Source organism: Cygnus olor, chromosome Z (assembly GCF_009769625.2).
Source record: "Cygnus olor isolate bCygOlo1 chromosome Z, bCygOlo1.pri.v2, whole genome shotgun sequence".
Taxonomy (NCBI): Eukaryota; Metazoa; Chordata; class Aves; order Anseriformes; family Anatidae; genus Cygnus; species Cygnus olor.
Genome location: NC_049198.1, coordinates 5,759,550 through 5,782,262, shown reverse-complemented (window position 1 = coordinate 5,782,262; position 22,713 = coordinate 5,759,550). Strand labels below are relative to the sequence as shown.

The window sequence follows — 22,713 nt, the reverse complement described above, 5'->3', positions numbered from 1 at the left end:
AAGAACAAATAACTAAGTATTGCAATCTCAAAATACGTGGGTCTGTTCTAGCCTGTTCTTTTGCAGATGGGAAATGAGGGCCCAAAACATTTCAGGAAGAGGAGGAGATTCTTTCACATCCCAAATGAGAGTTCTAATGAATAGCTAGTAACATAGCTGACACCATCTTCTCTTTTGAAAGCTGTTTTTTCAAGATACTAATTTCTGAAAGATATTACTGTTTTCTTCACTGGTATTTTGTTGTGTTCCTTTATAAAGGCATTTTATCCACAGATGCTGCTGGCTAGCAAAGCAAATACGGTTTCTGAGTAGTGTCTGTGTGAGCTGTCATCTTTATAGCTGTTTCCATAGCAGACAAGGTTCTTGTGATGTTTCGTTCCTGAATAGCCATTGTTTGCATACAGCCAGCTTCAGATTTTCCTTTGATTGGCTCATCAGTTGCTGGATGCCTATTAATGCTACTGTGTGTAAAGGTGTCTGTGCAAACTGAAACACAAAACTTTTTTTTAAATGTAAGAGTAGTCCAACATTACTACAGCAGATTGCTAGGAAAGGTTTTGGAGTCCCTGTCCTTGTGCAGTTAAAACCTGACTGCACAATGTCCTGTGCAATGTGCAGTCAGTAACCCTGCTTTGAGACTAGGTAATTTCCAGAGTCCTTCCAACAGCATTCTTTGGCTTCTAAATAGAAGGCTGTGGCAGGTGAGGGTGTGCTGGGCAAAGCAGGGAGGTGGAATATTGGTGAGATGCTGCCTGCCTTCTGAGTGGCAGCTTCCGTGTACCGTGGGAAATAGCAACTAAGCAAAGAGACCTTTCCTGTCCAGATATTATCGGGCTTTCTGGTAGGCTGTTTTCAGATGCCTAAAAAGAAAAGGAGAATGAACTCTGATTTGCTGTAAGTCTTCATTGACCTTTTTCAATGTGTAAGTCTCAATCTGAGACCTTGCTTTTGTAAGGCTTATAAATGCAGAATTACTCAGTTTGGATAATTTCTGAAATACATTCTTTTTGTGTTTGACTTGGTAAGTTATGCTGTATGAAAATCAGTAACTCAGTCAAGTGTTTTTGTTGTGTGACTGCTTAAAAAATAGGTTCCTGTTTTAATGTTTCACACATTCAAAGATTGTGTGCTTGTCGCGTGGTTTTCATATTTGCCATGATATTTTGAGATATTAGAAGTATTGCTATGGCACAGCTTAACTGTTTACAAGGATCTACTGTATGCATAATGTACAGGCTTTTTTCTACAGTTTCTTTTTTCCCTGATTTCATGTGTTAATGTATCTGTAAAACTGAGTTTGATATTCTTTTTCTTGCTCGAAACAATTTAAATATTATCATTGTGATTTTGTATGCAGCTCACAAAGTCTCATCGGCAAGGCCACATGGTGAAAGTGGACTGGCTGGACAGGCTGACCTTTAGAGAAATAGAAATGATAAATGAGGTAGGTCATCCTAGATCAGATTTGTAATCTTCTTTTTGAATCTTGCTAGTGTGGAACCTTCACATGCTTGGGAGCCTAACCTGTCCTATTTTTCTTCAATTACTGATGTATACAACAAACGGAAAAATAATTCTTCAAGCTTCCCATTTGGACTTGATTTTGGCAATTATGAGAATAGAAAGCTCTCTTACCAACTTTTAAGTGACTTGTATTTATTAATAATTTGGTATAGCTTGGAACAAATGTTGTTAGATATGATTGAATAACATCTAGGATTTAGATCATGATGGGAAGCTTTCTGGCCATACAGACTGTTCTTTGGCTTTAGACCTGTTCAGCTTTATTGGTTTTGATGTTTGGGTGTTGAGGAAAAACACTTATAAGATTCGAGTGAATTAAACAAACACAAAAACCACAACCTAACACCTGAATGAGGTGTTAATCACTGAGAAAAATGACTGCAGACTCGCTAACTGATTATACTTACCTCGTACAACAGAACTCCGTTGTATTCTGCTTTGTATTTTGAGTTTTTTTTATTCTTACTTTAATTAGAGCTAATTAGAGCTCTGGGAATTTATATTTATACTTGTGTTTTAACAACCCCTCCAGTCTTTTCGAGAACTCAGCCTATCCTTTGTTAGAAATGGATATTTTTGTCTTCTTCCTTTTTTTGTACAAAACTACATTAAATTCAACATTTCTGATTCCTAGAGCTGTATCTTAAATGCAAAATTGCATCGTTTCTTCTGGCAAGTTGAATCTATTATGAAGGCGTGAAATGAGCTTGAGTTGCTTGATATCAAAGGGCATGTTTATTTTTTTTTTAATTAAATGTTCCTGATAGTGGTTTTATATAAAACTTCTTTGTTACCCATCTAGATTTTAAAGATTTTAAAATTCTAAACACTTTTACTAATAAATCATTTAAAAAACATGTACACGAGCAAATCTTCCTCTAAAAGTGTAAAAGCTGCAAGTCTGATTTTGGTCCAAGCTTAATTTGTCTCTTTCATTGTTTCATCTAAAGCAGTGATTTTTCATGTCTTCTGGGTTTTGACTGATGTGCATAATTACATGTAATCATTTAAAAGAAAAGTCAGCTGGTTACTCTTCATTGCTTCTTTGCAGACTTTTAAATCCATAATTGCAAGCTACTGATGAAAACGATATGAGTTTGTTACATGTGGATGTTTATTGTGAGTGCGGAATGTAAGTTAAGGAAGAATGTCAGGAAAAAGGTCTCAAGTAGTGCTATGAAATGATTAACTGAATAATTGCTTCAATGACTGATAATCTAATTAATCAGTTACAGCACAAAGGAAGTAGAGTAATTGCTGTACTGTGAATGCTAAAGATTGATGCTCTTTAGTATGTGATACACATCTGGTGGTTCTCTTCTCAGAGGGAAAAACGAAGTTCTAATTTTATGTACCTGATGATTGAATTCCGTTGTGTCAAGTGTGATGATAAAGAATACGGAATAGTTTACTACGAAAAGGTATGTGCCTTGCAGACTTCATTATCTTCTTTAAAAAGCAGTGTGTGCATCTGAAATGGATATTTTTTTCTGCTGAGGTGAAATATTCTGCTGCAGGATAGTAGCAGGCAGCTGACAGTGGCAGCTGTTTATGTACATATAAATCAAATGGTATGGATGCAATGAAATTACAGAAGTCATTCATTCATGTAACAGTTCAAGATTATAGAATTTTTAAGTGAGTGATTAAAAACTTTATTGATTTATTGTTCTTCCAGTCACCCAGTGGTACTTTCAGAGTAGCTGTATGTAAAATTGTCTCATCAAGAAGAAGTGTACCTGTATTGATTGGTAATTTTATAAAATACAAAAAAAATTTAAAACTTTGCACAGGTGCTCAGCTTGTGAACGTTCTCTAAAGTCGACAACTAAAAGCTTATACTTCAATGCTGAAAATGTTATGAAAGTTAATTTAAGAAAAGACTCTTGATTGGAGTGTCTTCCATCTTTTCCTCCTGTTTACAGGAAACAGATCTCCAAAGCAGTATCTGAAGCTGGTAACTATTTTAATATTCTTGCACAGAAAGTGTGTATGTAGAAATTGCTACTAAAAGGGATATCCTGCTGTCATTTTTCAGTGTCTGTAATAGGGCTTGCCAATTTGTACATATGCATGCAAAATTTAATTGTTAAAACACCACAACTCAAGCTTCTTGAGCAACTTTTTAATTTTGTTATTCTGAAGTATCCAGAAAAATACAGTTTTTAAAAATAGATTTTGAAACTGAAAAGATCAAGACGTAAAGTTGTAGTGAGACATTTAAGGAGTGACATCAGTATTGTGAGTTCAAATTTATTGAAACAAAGGATTAACAGTGAGCTTTACAGGCAGTATTGTGGCTTTGGCAGGCATTATCAATGCTTCTGTGGACCTGTGCATAGTAGAAAGATCCACTGAAATAGAGAAAACAGCATCTCTATCACTTGTTTTCAAAAAAAAGAAAACTCGACAGAAATTACCTTTTTCAGTATGTTTCTATTAATAAGAATTCAGAAAACTAGTGAATAATGCAGCCGTATGGAAAAGAGAAAGTAGAAGATGATAGACTGGAGTCCTGTTAAGCTTGGAGACACTAACTTTAAGTAGCATCTATTCTGAAAATTTAAAAAAGAAATGTGATTCAATATAGAAAATATTAATACAATGGAAGATAGGTTAGAATTATTTTTGTGGCAACATTAGCGGTTGGTCTGAAAAGTGGAACTGTGATCTAGGTAAGGTACTAGAAGGCAGTGAGAAATACAGCAATAAATTGCAAAAACCAATATTCCACCAAAAAAAAAAACACCTGAGAAAACAAATCAGAATCTGCCTAAGTTCTATTCTGTTGGAAATTAGTTTTAAAAATTAGTTAAATGTAGTTATTTAAATAATTAGCTTTTCTTGTTGTCATACCAAAAATGAGCAGCTGATTAAGAAATTTTGCAAGTCCTTGTGAAAGTTCAGTCTTGCAGACATGATATAGAACTAAAGCAGGTGGATGCTATGTTCTGTCCCATGTAGTAGTGGCTGTCTCTGTAGTGCTTCTGGAGGCGACAGTGGTCCGACTTGGCTCTTAGCAAATTCTTCTGCACACTAAAGCAAATCTGTGATGACCAAGCAGTGGGTTGGTGCAACTCTGAAGATGGTTTGCAGGAAAGATCAGCCCATCTGTAGGGCTACAGACAGCAAGAGGCTCAGAATGTACTTGAGACGTTCTTCAGATAAGAGGGAACACTGCTGGGTTTGGGGATGAGTACTCCATTGCAGAGCTATCTTTTATGTGTCTTCTATGTTCTAAGGTGTTCTGGGTTCTAAGTAGAGAGGTGCCTTCTAAAAATGACTTCTTGCATCTTGTCCCACAGTTGTGTTTCTTGTCACAGAGCCAGCAGTTAGACTTGAGTCTTCACAATTCCGTTTTTGATGACAGAGCTGATGTCTTAAGGCAGAAGTTATTTGTCCTTTCCTCTATGCACCTCTGGTGAGGAAACTGAATATGCTTATGCATCAAATACTCCAGTCTCTGGTTATGTCTCGAAGTTCTGTAGTATTTGTCCTATTTGAACGGGTCACTTGTGAATGAGCGCTTATTGACCAGAGGGAGTGTGTTAGGTGCTTTGTTATGGCATTAAGCACTGCAGAAGAATTTAAGACTGACGTTTTAAATGAGCAGAGCTCGTTTAAAATCTAAGAACATCCTGAGGAGTTTAAAAAGATAAAATGTTGATACTCTGTGCTTTAGGCAGGTGTCTAGGTTAAAAACCTGCTCAGTTTACCAGCTTACTGCCTGAGAGTCCAAGCATTTAGCATTTGTGCTGGCAGACTGTATTTGAAAATGGGACCCACTTTCCCAAGTCTTTTTTTTTTTTCACCTTTAGAATAGCTTGTTTGTTAGTGTTTCTGTAGATTTCTCTTAGAACCATCTGTTTTAGAGGATCTTACTGTGACAAAATTCCATTGAGTTACAAAGCACAAGGCAACTTAGTATGTGTCAAATTCCTCTTCAAAACCAAATAGTTCTTTACTTCTTTGGGAATCAAGGAAGTATTTTTTTTTTTGAGAGCATAATGGAACATGGTCAAAACATTGAAACATCTTACTAAAACTTGTTAACAAGTTTACTCTGGAGTAGGGTGAAAGCTTAAATTAGAATATGTTGTATGTGTCACAGGTGCAAACTAATGAGCATGGCTAACATGCAGCTTTGTATTGTCTTGACACTTTGTATAGTTGTATGTAATATTCCTAAAAGTGATTTCTTCCCTCAGCCTCCAGAAACCTACCATTATAGATGAGTTATACCTGATTTGCACACACAATTTTTTCCAGTCGTCATTATAGTCTTAAAGATATAAAAAGTGAGGGAAAGAAGACTCAGACTTGAAACGTGCATCTATTTCTTGACAGATTTTACTGAGGCATATTAAAAATGCATGGAACAAAATAACTATAAATTGTCTGCTCTTGTGATGATAAAGTAGTTGAATGTGTAATAGTACATATTAAAACTCAAGCTGCAGTTAGTTATAGGGGTTTGTTGTTATGAAGTAGCTTTTCAGCAAGTTCTTGACCCTTTTCTGGCAGCAGTAGGAAACTACATAAATTAGTGCCTGTCTTCTCAGTATTTTCATGCTTTCAATTACAGTGTACAGTATACATACCCAGGATATTGAAACTAGGTTCTGTTGTCACCTGTCTGTGACCGATAGGTAAAGTGAAGATTACATGTCACAGTTTGGGTGATAAATTTGTTTTCAAGTGTTTACAAAGAAATAGCCTGTTAAAGAATCTCAAATTCTATCATCTACTGCTTGACTTGGCCTTCAATTACAATGGCGTAAAGTGGCAGTGGCTCTTTCCATGTTCTCTGTTAATTTTAATACAACATTCATGATGTGAAGGATAGCAGCCTGCTAGTGACAAGAGCATCGTTTCTGATTCTTTTAGGCAAAAGTTCCCTGTGATTTTCCAAGTGCAAATAACACCAGGATTTTTCATTAATATGTATTCTTGCGAAGGTTCCAAATGAAACCTTTGAATAAATTGTTGGCACTGCTGCATTTGGCTTTAAAAGTGTCACGTTCCCAGAGAACCTCTTTCATGTCTTGGAAGAAAGTAGTAAAGAATAAGATAAATAGAACTTCCTTATTTATTTATACTGTGAAGCTAATTTTCAGGAAAGAACTTTGTGGGTTTAGAAAACTGCAAATTTTGTTGACTTTAAATAGTTTATAATGTTTATATAAAGTTCTACACTGACCTTAATGTATTGAAATACTTCTAAAATTCTTAAGATTAATTTAAAGCAAGTTAATGCTTTTCAGTATTGTCACTGTTTTTGTTTCCCATTTGCAAAACAACAGGTCATGTCCAGCTCTGGCAATGTTAACAAGTCATGCAGCAAAGAGAAGCAGATTTCCCATGAGGAAATGGTTGCTGAAGGCCTAATGTCTGCATTAGATTCTTTTACTTGGGTCTAGTTTTACTCAAGTCCCCTGAGCTGAATGACTCTTAACAGTTGGAGGGTATTTTTAAAACTTCAGTGTCGTAAACCAATTCTTATTACATGGGGATAATCAGGAGAGATATTTCAAAAGCATGCACCTGACCAAACTCAAAATGCAAATTTAAACTTGACCCTCGGACCTTGGTGTGGTTTAATAAGTTTGTATGGTCGGGGTCATGGTGATCCATGTGATGTTCTTCAGGTATGACGCAGAATTAGAGCTATGCACTAATCTAATTGGAAGGTGAGTAAAACAGCTGACTTCCTACACAGGCAAACTATTCACATTGGCCTTCTTTGAGGATTTCACAAAATAGTCAGTTTTTAACATGTTTGTAACTGCTGACAGCAATTTGACATAAGTGCTTTGGCAAAACTTGGCTTCATAGCAAGTTTTGGTTGAAGCATGTGACTGTTTTCTAAAATGTAATGAAACACTAGGAAACAAAGGAAACAAAATTTTCCTAGTACTTGAGATGAATAGCTAGAACTTTCCAGCTTGGCTCTTCAGCATTATAAAACTGCATTTGAGCAAAGGTGGATAAAGAAAACCTTATTTCTTTCAAGAGCTTACAGAGATGCATTACTAATGAGCTTGGAAATCATTATTTTTTTAATACTAGTCTTGCATTTAGAGGGCACTATAAACATTTTGACACTAGTCATTGGAAGGCTTGGTGTCTTTCTAAATTTTTGTTTGTTTGCTTGTTTAAGCAAATTTCAGGCACTTGGTCATTTTCATCCTAATAAACTCTGAATTGGTAATCTCTGTCATAGGCTTTTGATTGTGGTGCTCCATTTTTACAAATATAAAAGCTTTGTCAGAATTTTTCCTTCATTCAGCTGCCTACTTTATCTGAGTGTATTTACTGAGGGAAAGATGTAGTATGGGTATCATTACTCCCTATCCCTAGAGACTCTACATGGGGTATGGATGTTAAAAATGCTTCAGTATGGGTTTTGAACATATATTAGTTGCTAGTGACTCCACTGCTGTGTCAAGTTTTTCCTACAGAGCTGTTGTGGGAAGGGCCCAAACTGAGGGGAAGCATTGTTTGTCTCGGGGCGTTTGTAATCCTCCATTGCTTTTAAAGGCCACATCACATTGCGGCCTTATTACAGTTTTGATTAGAAAGATAACTAATTATTTGATGGAACTTGGTCTGTCATCCTTTGTCACTAAATTTATTTCTTGGAGGGTTTTTCCTGCCAAAATATTATTCCTTAATATTTCATTGGTTTTGAATAATATTAATATTAATATATCATGATTTGAAAGCATGCTTGCAGTGAGGTGACAGAAGTTTTAGTATAATGTGATTGCTGATGTGTGTATCTCCTACTTTATTCAGTCTACTGTTTATATCAGTGCGGTAGTATTTTTGCTATAATAGAACTACTTCAGAATTGATATTTCTATGTAGTCAGGTTAATGTGAAGTGTCCTCTTCAGTGTGCATTTGCATGCATTTTTGAGGACTGATGGGAAGAGCAATACTGCTCATTCTGGGACCATCATCAGCCACAGAGTGTGTGTGTATATATATATATAAAACATTTAACTAGGATGGATAGATGTGTAGTTGTTGCCATTATTTTGACCATAGCGTTGTACTTCAGAAAGACATCAGACACTAATAAATGCGGCGTTGTCTTCTTGAACATGCTTTTTTAATATTAAGAAATCTTTTACTGTAGTAAGCAACACAGAGTATACATAGATTAACAAAATACCCTTCTCCTGAAATGGTGAAGACAGCATTAATTCCTGTTTCTTGTTGTTGATAATTATTTCCTTTTCCTCCTTGATACAAGTTCTTAAATTCTTTGAAAGTTACCTCTGAAAAATATAAAAGCAAAAGCATACCAAGAGGCATATGGGACTCGAAGAAGGGGGGGAAAAAAAAAAGAGGGGCAGAAGCAGGCTGAAGCAAATTACCTCAAAGCATTACTGACAGAAGAGTTATATTTAAAAAAAAATAAAATTGATTTGAGTGGAAATGTCTGTTTCCCTTATAATGAAGCTGCTGAACCTATCTCACTGAAGTGCTTAGCTTTTACCTTTGTAATGTGTATTATACTCTAAAATGAAATAAAACTAGAATAGATTCCTGTGAAATGAAGGTTTGATATTTTTGTATGTTTAATATGTGTACATTTATTAAAAAAACACAACAAAACACATATATATAGTGTGTGTATATATAAAGTAAATATATGTGTGTGTGTGTATATATATATATATAAATCAAAATATAAGAAGCTATTCTATTTGTGATTTGAGTAGACTACATGGAACATCTTTTGGCCATTAACTTTTAGTTTTGTTTTTTTTAGCTAAGGCTGCATACTTCTATGAGATCTAGCAATTCTTTCCCCTCCCCATGCATCCTATGAAAACTGTGGAGAGGCAACGCATTGAAGATGAAAAATAAATTAAGCTTGCTGAAGTCGGTGGGAAGATTCAGTGTTAGCGATAGTCTTTTTGATTAAACCCTCAGGGCTTAGTTTTTGAAGGTAAAATATAGATTGTGATTGAGATAATAATTCCAGTAGGCACCTTATTTGCATCTTTAGTTCCTGCTCACATTTGAAAATTGGACTACATGTTCAATTCAGCCTTTAGAATTTTCGCCATTACTTCTGTCCTGTTTGACCATGCTGGCATCAAATCTTTTCATTAGGATTCATGCCTGAAAATTACTCCAAAATAAATGAGAACAAACTTATTTAAGTATAGTATAGCATGTATTATGCTAGTGGCTTGGTGTTTTTTTGGTGACTTCTCTATTTTAATGTTTTATATTGTCTTTTAAATATTCTGTAGAACATTGTCAATTAATGCTTGGTTGCATTTCTAAAATAAAACAAAACCAGTCTTCTGGACGTGACTGAAAAGAAGGGAAACAGTATTGCTGGATCTTGTCTTGTGGTGGCAGACTTTATTATTTCTTTCTGCCAGGGTCAAACAAGAAATATTTTGCTTTTCCAGTGAAACCAGCAACACCTTAGTCTTCTATAAGGAAAAACTATCAGGCATCTGCCTTATGGCTCCAGAGTAGCAAGCACAGCATGAACTTCCAGAAAAGACCATATCACACTGCATGTGAAACCTGCAATAGATGGGCACAAATCTTCCTAAATTTGGCTGTTTCAAAGGACCTTTATTGTTGAACTGTTTTGAAATATTTTCTGCCATGTTGCTGCTGTTTCTAGGAAACTGTTTTTAGTGGAAGCACGGATCCCGATTTAGTTTTTCTTTGTGCTTCCAGAGGACATGAGTAATGATAACAACAATTTTTTCCACTCGCTTGTTTGCTTCCATGGTAGTGAGTTGCCAAGATGCATCTCCTCAGATGAACTTCAATCTCTATTGTGACCTTATTTATCATCTAGTGAAAACTAACCAAAAAATCATTTTTTTTCTTTTCCCCTTTATACCCACGAAAGTCTGCAAGGTGTAGCTGCATCGTTTTTTACTTCAGTATGTTATATAATGCTTTAATATGGCATGCTATTTTATTTTTAGAATTGGAAATATTAAATATGCTTTTAACTTTCTGTCATTCAGGATGGTGATGAGTCATCTCCAATTTTAACAAGTTCTGAAATTGTTAAGATTCCAGATCCACAAATGTCTATGGTAAGCAGTGTGTGTAAAGCTTCCATGTAAAGCAATGTGTATAACAGTACTTTGTTGAGAAGTTTTCAGAATTGGAGTTAAGTTTGTCATATCACTATTTGCAGTAGTTCAGAATTCCACTGGAAACTTGTATTTGACCAGTTGAAAAATATGTTGTTGTGACATTTTTTTATTGTTGCTTCTGGTAAATTTAAAATACCAGAAGTGATTTAATGCTAATGATGCTTCTCTTCCTTTCCATATCTCTTGCGCTTGCTTCTGAAGTGTAGAAAAGCAAAATAGGGGGATTGTTGGTAAAAGAGGGGAGAGGGTGGGAATATAAGGTAAGAAGGAGCTGAAGAAGAGAGAAATCAAGTATAGAAGAACGTGCAGTAACTCTTGGTCACTTCATCTGTTAAAATATTTTCTCCCTACGCTCTCTTGTATGTTGTCTTTCATGTAGACAGTGCCTAAATACAGTTCTAGAAAAGATTTCCATTATTGTGGATGCCAATTCAGTGGGACTGGTATTGGCAGCTTTGGGAACCTTAATGTAAGTGGGCTTCTACTGGCAACACTGTTTGAGCACTGTTTAATCTAACACTGCAAGAGCAAGTCTGACAATGCTGAAAACTGCCTTGGCTGCTGAAATCTTGTTGACACTGTGGCTCCTATTGTGGCTCCTACTGTTGCTAACGTGTTATTAACAGTGGGAAAAGTTTTTGAGAATGTGTTTCTTGCATACAAAGCTTTATACTGCGAACATCCTAAAAATGTTTTCAAAGCGGCTAGCACGTTTGAGTGCTGTCTAAATCACAGATGCGTTGACTGGAACACTTGCATTCTGCAGCAATTCACCAAAAGGCAACATAGGGCTTGTAAGTCAAGTGAAGTTAAATAAACTAAAACCCCAACAACCCTTACTTTTAATGAGTAAAAGAGCATATTGTTGAAGGAGTATCTTGTTAAACAGCAATGACGAAAAATAAACAATCCAGAAGATGCTGTAGTTGTAGATGTGAATTTTAATTGTCATGCATTATTTAAGATACTGGTGAGTTTTTGCTAGGATTTTTCACTTCAGTAGTAACTTTCTCTCGAGTTTAAATATTTATAAATATTGACTTACCCTCTGCATTTAGGAGAACTTAGTAGAAAGCAAACATCACAAGCTTGCTCGAAGTTTAAGAAGTGGACCTTCTGACCATGATCTGAAGCCTAATGCAGCTACACGAGATCAGCTTAATGTAAGTCACTCATCTGATGATTAAATTTGAAGTTAATAGGTAGCTTGGTATTAATATGTAGTGACAACTTTAGGGAAATGTTTCACCTCACTTTAAATAAAATCATTAATCAAGAAAAGTTGTTTCTTACACAGTTATATGGGTCCAACTCAGGAATGAGCAGAATGTACTTTTTTTTTTTAAACTATTGCTGCAGTTTTGTTTGGATAAGAACACATATTGTACCTTTATGTTGGTGTTGATGGTAGTCTTAAAAATAACTGCTTCTGTTTGCGTACACTGCCAGTTCATTCAGCATAACTGAGGAGCATCACCACAACGGCATGAGAAATTTGTGTTGTTGGAAAGCTTTTTTCTAGCTGTATTTGTCTCATCAGTGTTTTGTCACAGTATAGTCTCTTAACTCGGTGATTATGCCTGCTTGTATGTTTTAAACTCACTTTCTGACTGTGTGTCTAATAGATCATAGTGAGTTATCCACCAACGAAGCAGCTGACATATGAGGAACAGGATCTAGTTTGGAAATTCAGATATTACCTTACTAATCAGGAGAAGGTAAGTTGAATTATTTGAGAAGATTTACTAATGGAAGAAGCATTTCATCTGGCACTGATTTTTACAATGTTTTGTCCTTGCAGATACAGAGTTTCTGTCTTAGTTATTCAACGTTATTTTAACCTTTTCTATAGTCGTACTGATTTAAAAATTAAAGACCATAGTTTTCCTTTTCAAATCCTAATAACTATTATTGCAGCAGTCTTTCTGCAAAGCCTGAGTGACGGCTTAATATACTAGTGGTGCCAATTCTTCTGAAGCAAACTAAAATGCTTCAAAAGTAGTTGTCCATCCCTTTTAGACAAGGGTTAGTGTTACCAAAATACGTAGCAGAACACCAAAAGCCCAAAGTATATCAAAGTATATTAAGTAATCACCCAGCAGTAAATACTTCTGTGTAGTTGCAGTGGTGGTTGAGCAGTAACCACTGACTTTACATTTTGCTTAAAGATCGCTCTACAGTTTCAAAAGATGTATTAAAATACTTCAAATTGTATTGTCATTTATGTCAGTAAAGCTCCACAGGTCTGTGCTTATATAAAGATAGTTTCAATCTGGTTCTGCCTCAACTTTTCATTTCTGAAATAGATTTGTTTGTCCCAGGTTTCAGCTGTCGAATTATCCAATCTTTCATTTTAGGCCTTGACAAAATTTTTGAAGTGTGTCAATTGGGACCTACCTCAAGAGGCAAAGCAAGCACTGGAGCTACTGGGCAAATGGAAGCCAATGGACGTGGAAGACTCTCTAGAACTCCTGTCATCTCACTTCACTAATCCAACAGTTCGACGATACGCTGTTGCTAGGCTTCAGCAGGCTGATGATGAGGTATTCGCTGTTCCATGAGTACATGTGGAAGTTAACTGATCTCAGGGCTTGGAGCACGGAGGATTTTTAGTCTTACCAAGTACTTCAGATGTTTGCTACATTTAAGTGATAACAGCAATGGATAAGTTTAAAACAAAAATTCACCATGATACTCTTTACTAAAACCTTTTTATGGAGGGAAGTTTAAAACATTAATTGCTATTATTGAATATTCATTGATAATTGTCTTAGCTTGAACGGTCAGTGACAGCTCTTTTTTGTCAAGTTGAAACAACCCTATGTTGTCCCCACAAAGCAGTGATAAATTTTCTGTCTTAACCTGTTAACTATGCTAAACTTGAATAGTCTACTACAAGATTTCCAAACAAAACTACCTGGTAGACTGAAGCAGAATATCATCATAAACTTTCTGAAGAAAATGAGTAGAAAAACATATGTAGAAATAAGGTATTTCTAATTGTATACTGATTAGAATGTGATGAGGTGTGATTTGTGAGTAGAGCCCACTTAATAGTTGCTAATCTTCAACATTTTAATTATGTATTTTTTCTTTCGACAGTGGAAAAAAAATAAAACACAAAACTGTGAATGTATTGCCATAGCTCTTGAATCCTTGGTAATCAATTGAGATTAAAATAGGGAGCATAAATTTCTCTAATTTTAGCAAGCCCTCTTCAATAGCCAAGGTCATACTGCTTTGTCTGTAAAGAGTACCTTTTACAAAACATTTAAAGTCAGCTGAGCAAGTTGAATAGTAGAGGAAATTAATTCATTATAAGCGGCAAGTGATTAAAATTCTATTCTTCAGTCTTAAGTAGATCAGATGCATTGATTCATTACTAAGGATAAAAATAAATACTGTACAGAAGAGAGGAGGAAAAGTGAATTCCTGGTACCATGGTCCACATTTTGTGCTCAAGTTTCATTCTCAGAAGCCCCAAACTGGAAAGTTTTTGTGGATGCCGGAAGCAAGTAGGGTAGCTTAAAGGCGTATTTTAAAGGTGTATTTTCACTAAAATCCTTAATTAGCACTTACTAAAATTTGAGTGAATTAGTGATGCGATAACTTGCTGTCTTTTGGGAGTCAAACTCTATCCTAGATCAGTTTTTTTCTGTCGTATATTTGTTTCTGATGAGACTCTTCCAGTTCCTTATAGTCAATAAATTCTGACCAAGTTTTCATGAGATTAAGAAACTGTGCAGCTTTGATCCTCTTGATTAATTTTCTGTTTTTTCCCCTCTATGAGGATTTGCTGATGTATCTGCTACAACTGGTCCAGGCATTGAAATATGAAAACTTTGATGACATAAAGAATGGACTGGAACCTAGCAAGAGGGATAGTCAAGGTTCAGTGTCAGAAAGCATGACAACATCTGGAGCTAATGGTACAGAAATAGACAGGTAAGAAGCTAAGATTTCTAGTAGAAAAACAGAAATATGTAACAAGTCCTCAAATTCTTTCCCCTTTTTAGGGACTGTTGCATATTCAGTGTTCTTCTATAATCTGAACTGGTGACATTTAAATTAAAATAACAAACAAAAAATCCTAAACTTTCACAGAATGTTTTTACTGACTTGAGATAGTTTACAGAACTAACATGCTCAATCTAGAAGTTGTGGCCTTTGGCCTTATTGTGCAGAAGAAAGGTAACTTCAGGAGGAGCAATGACATTGCTTACTTCTGTCCTTACAGAAGGTAGGTTGCTTTCCATGAAGCAGTTTCATGACTCCACTTCTGAATTTCAACAAAGAATATCAATCTAAACATCTGATCAGTCTGAAATGGAAATAAATTTCTTCCTGCTCCTTCAAAAGAACATGTAGGGATAATCCTGTGAATATAAAGTAGCTGCTGGCGGCATACTTTCTATTACTTGGAATCCCAAACAAATGCTGAAATACCGGATTAAGGTGCAGACAAGTTTGGTTAACAGAAGTCTCCTTCTGAGCTTCAGGTGAATATGTATAACAGGTTTCCAAATTTCTAGTATTAAGCTTCAGTGTCTAATCACTTGTGCCACTCATATGTACTCTTTATGTTACAAGATTTCCACTGATCTTACCACTAAGCTATAGATTAGGTATCCTGGGATGCATGCTGCAAAGACACTTTGACATCGATAGATCTGTTTGATTACTTCCTTTTAGGTAAACTTACTGTGTCATAATTTTGCCTAGCAAGCATTGGATGTGTCTACTCTGGTATGTGTGATTGCATTCCAGATCTGAGTGCTTGCAGGTGTTGTGTGTTGGTAATTTAATTGAAAATGTATTTTTAAAACAAAAACTTATACTGAAAATGTGGATTTGCTAAATTCACATGAATGTTTGTTTATTTTTCATGGAAGCTGAAACAAAATACTAAGATTGATGTAACCTAATGTTCTTTACAACCATAAGCTGTGTAACTAACCAGATACAGTGATCAAAGCTGCTGTTCATGCAATTTGTTCCAAAACAGAATTGAGAGAGAAGGGTTGAGAGTGTTTGTTAAAGATAATTACCTTACAGTTTTCTGAGTTTATCATGCTGTGGAAGTAAAATGCATTGCTGTTTTCTTGCATGCTCCCTGTCCCCCAGGCAAGAACTTTGAATCATGCCAGTTACATGCTTTCCTTTATGTAGTTCCCAGATCATGACTCCTATTCCATCTGTTTCCTCGCCACCTCTTACCTCTAAAACAAAGGAGCCTGCAGACAATGAGAACCTCGATGTAAGTTGAATGTTTTACCTTGCATTTGTGATATTTGAGACTTCAGGGACTTACTACTATTTTTACATTTTTGTGCATACTTGCATTTTTCTACTGTATTTTGCTGAATACTTGAAGTGCTCTAAGAACATGTATGTTAATTAAATGCTTAAAAAATATCAATAGGTTATCTGAATTTTTCTTACAGGCTGTCTATTTATCTTCTTGGTCACATTACCCGAAACTGGGGGACTAGGCATTGATTTTTTCGTAATAACAAACTGTCTTTTAAAGTAGAAAATTACTGCAAAGGTGATCACATGCTGGTTAGATACTGACAACTATGTGTATTGGAGGTGTTTTAAAGCCTTCCTTTTTTAAATAGAAAACAGTTATCCAAGTATTTTTTAATGCCTGCAATGTGTTCTTCCTGTGCCCAGATTCTTCGGCATTTGTGCCATCATTATAGACCTTAAAGACGCTGTGATTTATATCTGCCAAGGATTTTACTCTTCTGCTTTTAGTAGAAATTGCAGGAAGGAAATTGCAAGGTAAAGACAATTTGGGGGAGTCTGTTTTTAATCTGGTGTACAGTTAATTGGTCTTTAAACAAAAGATCCATTGTCTTTGTAAATCTTCCTGTTTGGGTCTCAGGACTGCATGGAAATTAAACCTCAAAGGGAACATATAGGTAAAGACGTTCATATTTTTTTTTTTAGTTGGACTGTTACACCTTGGAAAAGCAGCTAAATGCTGTGTATACTCTACAAATTCATTCTTTATGTTAAGATGTAAAACATCTTGATGGGTTTCAGCTCTTCTGGATGTGAAACAGGTAGCAAATCCCTTTCAGGGTAGATTCGCACACTTGGATAATTGCATAGGAGAAAAGTAAGGTATTGTAAATAGAAAGCTAACATTGAAGGTTTATAGTTGGAAAACATCATGTGCCTGTGATATATTGGTAAATATGCCACCATGATAGACTTTTTTACTTAGTGTTGCTGCTGGAAATGTTTGAAATAAAGTTAAAAATATGAATTCAGTCCTAGGTTGGATTGGATTCAGCCTTTACAAAGGAACATCTCTCAAACCTTCATGCATTTGTGTTTTTTCCTTACCTTCATCTCTATGATGTGTCAGACTTACTTTATAATGTAATTTTGCTTCTCTTAAATCTCTCTCAGCAAGACCTTTGCACTTTCTTGATATCACGAGCATGCAAAAATTCCACGTTGGCGAACTACTTATACTGGTATGTTAGAAACTATTTATTCATACTGTATCAATGTGTAATTGAAATCAAAGCTATAATGCCCAGAAGAATGCACAGCAATAGATAACTTCAGAATCTTAATTTCAGTCAGGATGAAGTAGTATATTTACAATACGCAGCTGAACAGAATAATCACTAAAAAGAGGACACTGATTTTTAAAGCATAGAAAAGGTGTTTCTCTGTTAGGCAAAGGAAGGTGGTCTGTTAGGCATTAAGTACAGTGTTTGGGGGGGGGGGGGGGGAAGTCCCCCAAAGCTAACTGTATAGTTTTTAAGTTGTCGTTCACTGTTTCTGGTATTGAGTAGGAAATCAAGTTCATCTTCTGCACTGCTTTTGTTTGCTTTGTGTTTATACTTTTGGCAGTGTTGACTAGAATATTAAAGTTACTTAAATATGTCAAGAGCATACTTTATAAACGTTCATACAAGTGTTAATTAGATTGTGCTAATCTAATTGTTTTTTTAGATTAAATTTGTGGTTATGTTGTAAGCGCAGTCATTGCAGATGTGTGCTTTCTTTAGGAGGAACTTTAGTTATGAATAGTTCATGTAGATGGTGAAGAGGTAAAATGTTATCTCACTTAAGCAATTTAAGAATTAAATGCCTAAACTAGTCATCTGCATGCCTTCTGTACTTAATGAAATAAGCATTTGCAGATATGATCTCACTTAAAGAAAGCTGAGGTGACTAGAGCTGTACTCCATGAAATGTACTCCCTGAAAGTGTCTATGTGTATATGCATATAAACACACACGAGCATATACTTGTATATGCACATGTATTTTATAATGGACAGCTTCGGTACCTTTCACATGGTTAAAAATGATTTAAATCAAATAATTATTATATGTATCCTTTTAGATTCATTTAATAATTTAAAATATTCATATGCATTAGTATATGCTTATTAGGTGAATTGGGTGTTTTAGGTGGTATAAACTTAAACTGTTCCTGTTTAAATTTAAGAACCTATCTTGAGAGTGACCCAGTCTGTAAATTTCTTAAATTCTGTTGCTTTTTCAGAAATTTGAGATGTGTAATTCAGTAATTTAAATGAAAGATAATTCAAATGCATTACTTACACATTTATGCAAGGGAGCTGTACTTTTGTAGTGGCAAATATGATGTTTGACTTCAGAATAAAGATGTTAATAAATGTAAATGGTTAAAAATAATTGCAGGCTGAACTGGAGTGTGTAGAAGCCAAATGTTTGACCTAATTAAACTTTCTTCAAAAAAAATGTCGGTGGATTATATCAACATAATAAAAATGAGCTAAACTCTGCACTTAAATTTCAGCAACTTGTCAGAATCTACAGAATATTTAAAAGTTTCCAGGACTCCAAAGTTTTTGTCTTCCAACTGCAGGAACAAACAATAAACAAAAAATAAAAATAAAAATCCACCACCACAAAAGAGTCAATTCATTCATTGTTTTCTTTCCAGACATCTTAATCTCAGTGACAAAATACAAATGTTGTAGCCACTGTTTGAGCTGACATAGCCATAAATCCTTGTGGCTGCTGATCAATTGCTTGTTTCATCTATCCAGACACAGGGTGTACCAAAATAATCAATGGAAAAGTACAATGTCCCTTGAAAATCAAACCTCCCTGCTCATTCATGTGTCATTGTAAAGTTCTCCTATTCTTATACTTTAACAGTGCCTGCAGAAGTCACTGCTACTGCTTTTTACTTCTCCCCCATCTGGATTTATGAGACATTTACCTATGTGTGGAGTATTTCTTCCTCCTTGTTCTAAGGTGGTTTAGAGAAACTGCCCAAATTTTTAACACATGAAAAAGGCATGTTTCAATTAGTGGCACCCTTTTTTCCTTGAAGTTTTAGTGCACAGATTTTTTTAAATATGTTTGGTTTTTTTGCTCATATTACAGCAATCTAACTTTGTCACTTTAGTAAGGTAACAGTGTGTAGAAAAAAGTATCAGCAAAGATTTGGAAGTTATTTCTGGTTATAGATTTTCTTGAGATAATACGCATAAAATACTTTACATGTACCTTAATGTATACAATGCACATTTGTAAATAAAATTAGTTGAATTCGACACAAGCAAAATTAATTTTGAATCACTTCTAGTGGATTTCTTACATCAACGTGAAAAAGAAAATTCAGATTTTTTTTTTTTAAACCAAAACTTAAATAAATTATTTAGTCAGAAGTACACCAAAGCTGCAGTGAAATTTTTCCGGGATATCTGTCTGTAACTTTCCAAGCAGTCCAGGGATGTGCAGGTCTGTAGCTATTTACTTTCAGATGGATGTGCCTTTCCTACTTTGCCCCTTCTTTTCAGGAGGAAGGAGGTTTGAGTTATAGAGCAAGGGAGTTGTTTTTAACTTAAACTATTGACAAGTGATTTCCTAACTTCTCCCTTTTATGATAGCAATTTTCTGGATTATCAGCTAAAATAGAAACCCAGGGTGTTTTGGCATTTATCTCTTACCATATAAAGCTGATTTGAAATCAGTGTAAAACTAAAATGTAACAGCCACCACCACCAAGTCAATCTATGTGGTGTTGTTCATTTGATTCTCATCTGCAGTCAGCATTCTTTAGCACTAGCTGAAGTTATAGAAGCCTCCATATATGACATTACTATAATTGTTTACAGAAAGTCTTCTATCCATGTGAAAAGTCACCTGTAAAGGAGAAGAAACGTCACTTTTTCAGCTGCAGTCAAGACCTCTAATCTTGTCCTATAATCATTCAGCTGCAAAGAAGTTGCAAGTCCAAAAAAAGGAAAAAAATAGTTATTAGTGTGAAGTGTGAGCATGTTTATTGAATATGTAGAGCCACTTTTGAATCCAAATGCAGTGTTTGAAAACAGTTGCTAATCTCTACCTTTTTTTTTTTTAAAGTGGGATTGTTTTGCCTGGGTAAAGCTATGAAATATAGTAAACAGAAGGAAGACCTGTGCACAGCTACTTTTTGTTTGTCAGTTCTGTGAATAGAAATAAGCACAAAAGTGTTTCCAAACTGCTAATTAGCACATCAAAATAAATTGTCAGTGTAACTGCCTGGAAAATTCTAGAAATGAAAACTTGATTTGAAAAGCCTTTGCAGAGCTATTTCAGGATCAATACAGTTTCTTCCACTGTTGCTAATCATAAAATAAGGAACAAGTAGGATAGGATTTTTTTTAAGGCATACTTGAATAGCAAGTTTGCAGCAACTATTTTATCTCTGTGCTGTAGAGGGTAGTAGTGTAGTGGACTACCCGCTCTTCCCGTTTGGAGTGTTCTTGTGATTTGGACTTCTGTCCTGTCTGAGTAATGATTGACTGCTTCAAGTGAAGCACCTCAAACTTTTATAGGCTGCCCTATCCAAATGGGAATTTATTACTATGCAATTTTGAAGAGCTCAGCTAGTATCAGTCAAAGAACAACTTTATTTTTAACAACTTTACTATACACTTGGAGCTAAAAGTACAGGACTGCAGTATTTCACTCAAATTGTGCAGTGCCAGAGTACAGTATAACTTGAATTGTTTCTGTGCTGTAGGTATGTAATAGTGGAATGTGAAGACCAAGACACTCAGCAGAGGGACCCAAAGACTCATGAAATGTACTTAAATGTGATGAGAAGATTTAGTCAGGCTTTGCTAAAGGTAATGCTTCTATGTAAGGAAATAGGTGATTCTTTTCTTTTAAAAAGACACAAGTGTCTAGAAAGAGGACAGCTTGTCATTATAATGTATTGAAATGTAGAAAGCTTCTACTTCTGTTTGAATTTTCAGTGATTGTGGTAAAGCAAAGAACAACTATGGAGAAAATTTTTGTCTGTCTTATTGCTTGCTCCCATTAATAACATGCTGATACTGAAATCCTATGCCTTGTATGATCAGTCTAGTTCACTTCTAATTTCTTTATTAGAAACTTCTAATTTCTTTACTAGAAATATTTCTCTACTAGTGCAAATTTAGACAAGAGGGCCTGTCTTTTGAATCCAAAAGCTGTGTTGTTCTGTATGCCAGCAGCAAAGGGTGCTGTAGCAACAGGAGAAGAAAGCAAAAACAAAATAAAAAAGCTTTTGTGAATTTCAATCTATAATTTCATAGTAGATGCACTAAAATCAAGCGAGACTGTGAATCTTATACATCATATTAATTCCCATTTTAGGGATGCTATGTAAATCTGACTCTTAACACTTCATAGAGTATTTAATGTGCTTGTGTTTATTACCTTATTTTGGTTGTGTGAGTATTTTTTTTCTGCATGAATGTTCATAACTAAAATTGTTGATTCAAATTAAAGTGAACTGATAGGTCAGATAATTGATTGTCAGCTCCAATGATTCTGACTGTGCTTTACAGAAAATATCTTTTGAATTGGGAGGAAATAGATCTTTATTCACTTACAACTTAAAAGCCCCAAGATGTAAGAATAAAGAATGAAATATTTCTAGGTAAAATAATTATGGAACAAATAACTAATTTTGTTTCTTTTAATTCACTTAGGGTGATAAGTCTGTCAGGGTGATGCGTTCGTTGTTGGCAGCTCAGCAGACGTTTGTAGATCGCCTGGTTCATGTAATGAAAGCAGTGCAGCGTGAAAGTGGGAATCGTAAGAAAAAGGTAAATAAAGGACTGGAAAACTTACATTGTCAAATTCTACCCAGAAATGAATGTTAGCCTTTCACTAAAAATTCTCACTACTCAAATGTATAACAGATGTCTGTCTATCCTATAACAATTTTAGGTAATTGTAAAGAAACCTAAGAAGGATTAGATGGGTCAAAGTTAAAAAATGTTCTGAAACTTCAGAAATGGAAAAAGAGAAGAGGCCCTTCAGAAATGTCTTGGGGTATTTTGGCTAAAGTAAGGTATAGAAATCATTGAAGTAGTGATTTGAGGGTGAGCAAGTTGTAGAAGATAGGAGAAGGGAACAGAAGTTGTGAGAATTGTGTATCACAGAGTCACGTAATGGCTGAAGCTGGAAGGCACTTCTGAAGGTCATTTTGTCCTACCTCCCTGCAAGTCTGCCTACAGCAGCTTGCCCAGGGCTGTGTACTGGGTCTGGCTGGGATTTTGACTTTCCCTGCAGCAGCCCATACAGTGCTGTGCTCTGCACTTGTAGCTAGAACAGCAGTGGTATCACACCAGTGTTGTCTGCTGCTGAGCAGTGCTGGCACAGCATCACGACTCTCTAACCCTCCTAGGGGTTGGGCAAAAAAGCGAGGAAGAAACATCACCAGGGCAGCTGACCTAAACCAACCAAAGGGATATTCCATACCATATGATGTCACACAGCAATAAAAGGTGGAAAAAGGAAGAAGAGGGGAGGGGTGGGCTCTCACTGCGAAAACATCTGTCCTTCCAAACACCAGCTATGTGCGCTGAGGCCCTGCTTCAAGGACTCGGTCAAGCATCACTCATTTGTGGGATGTAGAGAGTAATTTCTTTCCCCCGCACTTCCACACAGCCTTTACTTGTTTTGTTTTTTTATTATTTTTCCCTTTCCCCCTCCCTTTTCCCCTTTCCCTTTTTTCCCTTTAGTTAAATTGTTTAA

The 22,713-nt window shown here is 35.5% G+C and overlaps 1 protein-coding gene across 1 annotated transcript in view; it reads left to right on the top strand.

The window, feature by feature from the left end:
- The window catches only part of PIK3C3 (phosphatidylinositol 3-kinase catalytic subunit type 3), a 74,707-nt gene that overhangs the window by 6,868 nt on the left and 45,126 nt on the right, over positions 1 to 22,713 (top strand). The window contains exons 5-15 of the mRNA XM_040540414.1: positions 1,358 to 1,444; positions 2,850 to 2,945; positions 10,541 to 10,612; positions 11,734 to 11,838; positions 12,301 to 12,393; positions 13,033 to 13,218; positions 14,466 to 14,620; positions 15,845 to 15,932; positions 17,099 to 17,166; positions 20,708 to 20,813; positions 21,663 to 21,779. Coding sequence (XP_040396348.1) covers positions 1,358 to 1,444; positions 2,850 to 2,945; positions 10,541 to 10,612; positions 11,734 to 11,838; positions 12,301 to 12,393; positions 13,033 to 13,218; positions 14,466 to 14,620; positions 15,845 to 15,932; positions 17,099 to 17,166; positions 20,708 to 20,813; positions 21,663 to 21,779 — 1,173 coding nt within the window. The remainder of the gene's footprint in view (positions 1 to 1,357; positions 1,445 to 2,849; positions 2,946 to 10,540; positions 10,613 to 11,733; positions 11,839 to 12,300; positions 12,394 to 13,032; positions 13,219 to 14,465; positions 14,621 to 15,844; positions 15,933 to 17,098; positions 17,167 to 20,707; positions 20,814 to 21,662; positions 21,780 to 22,713) is intronic.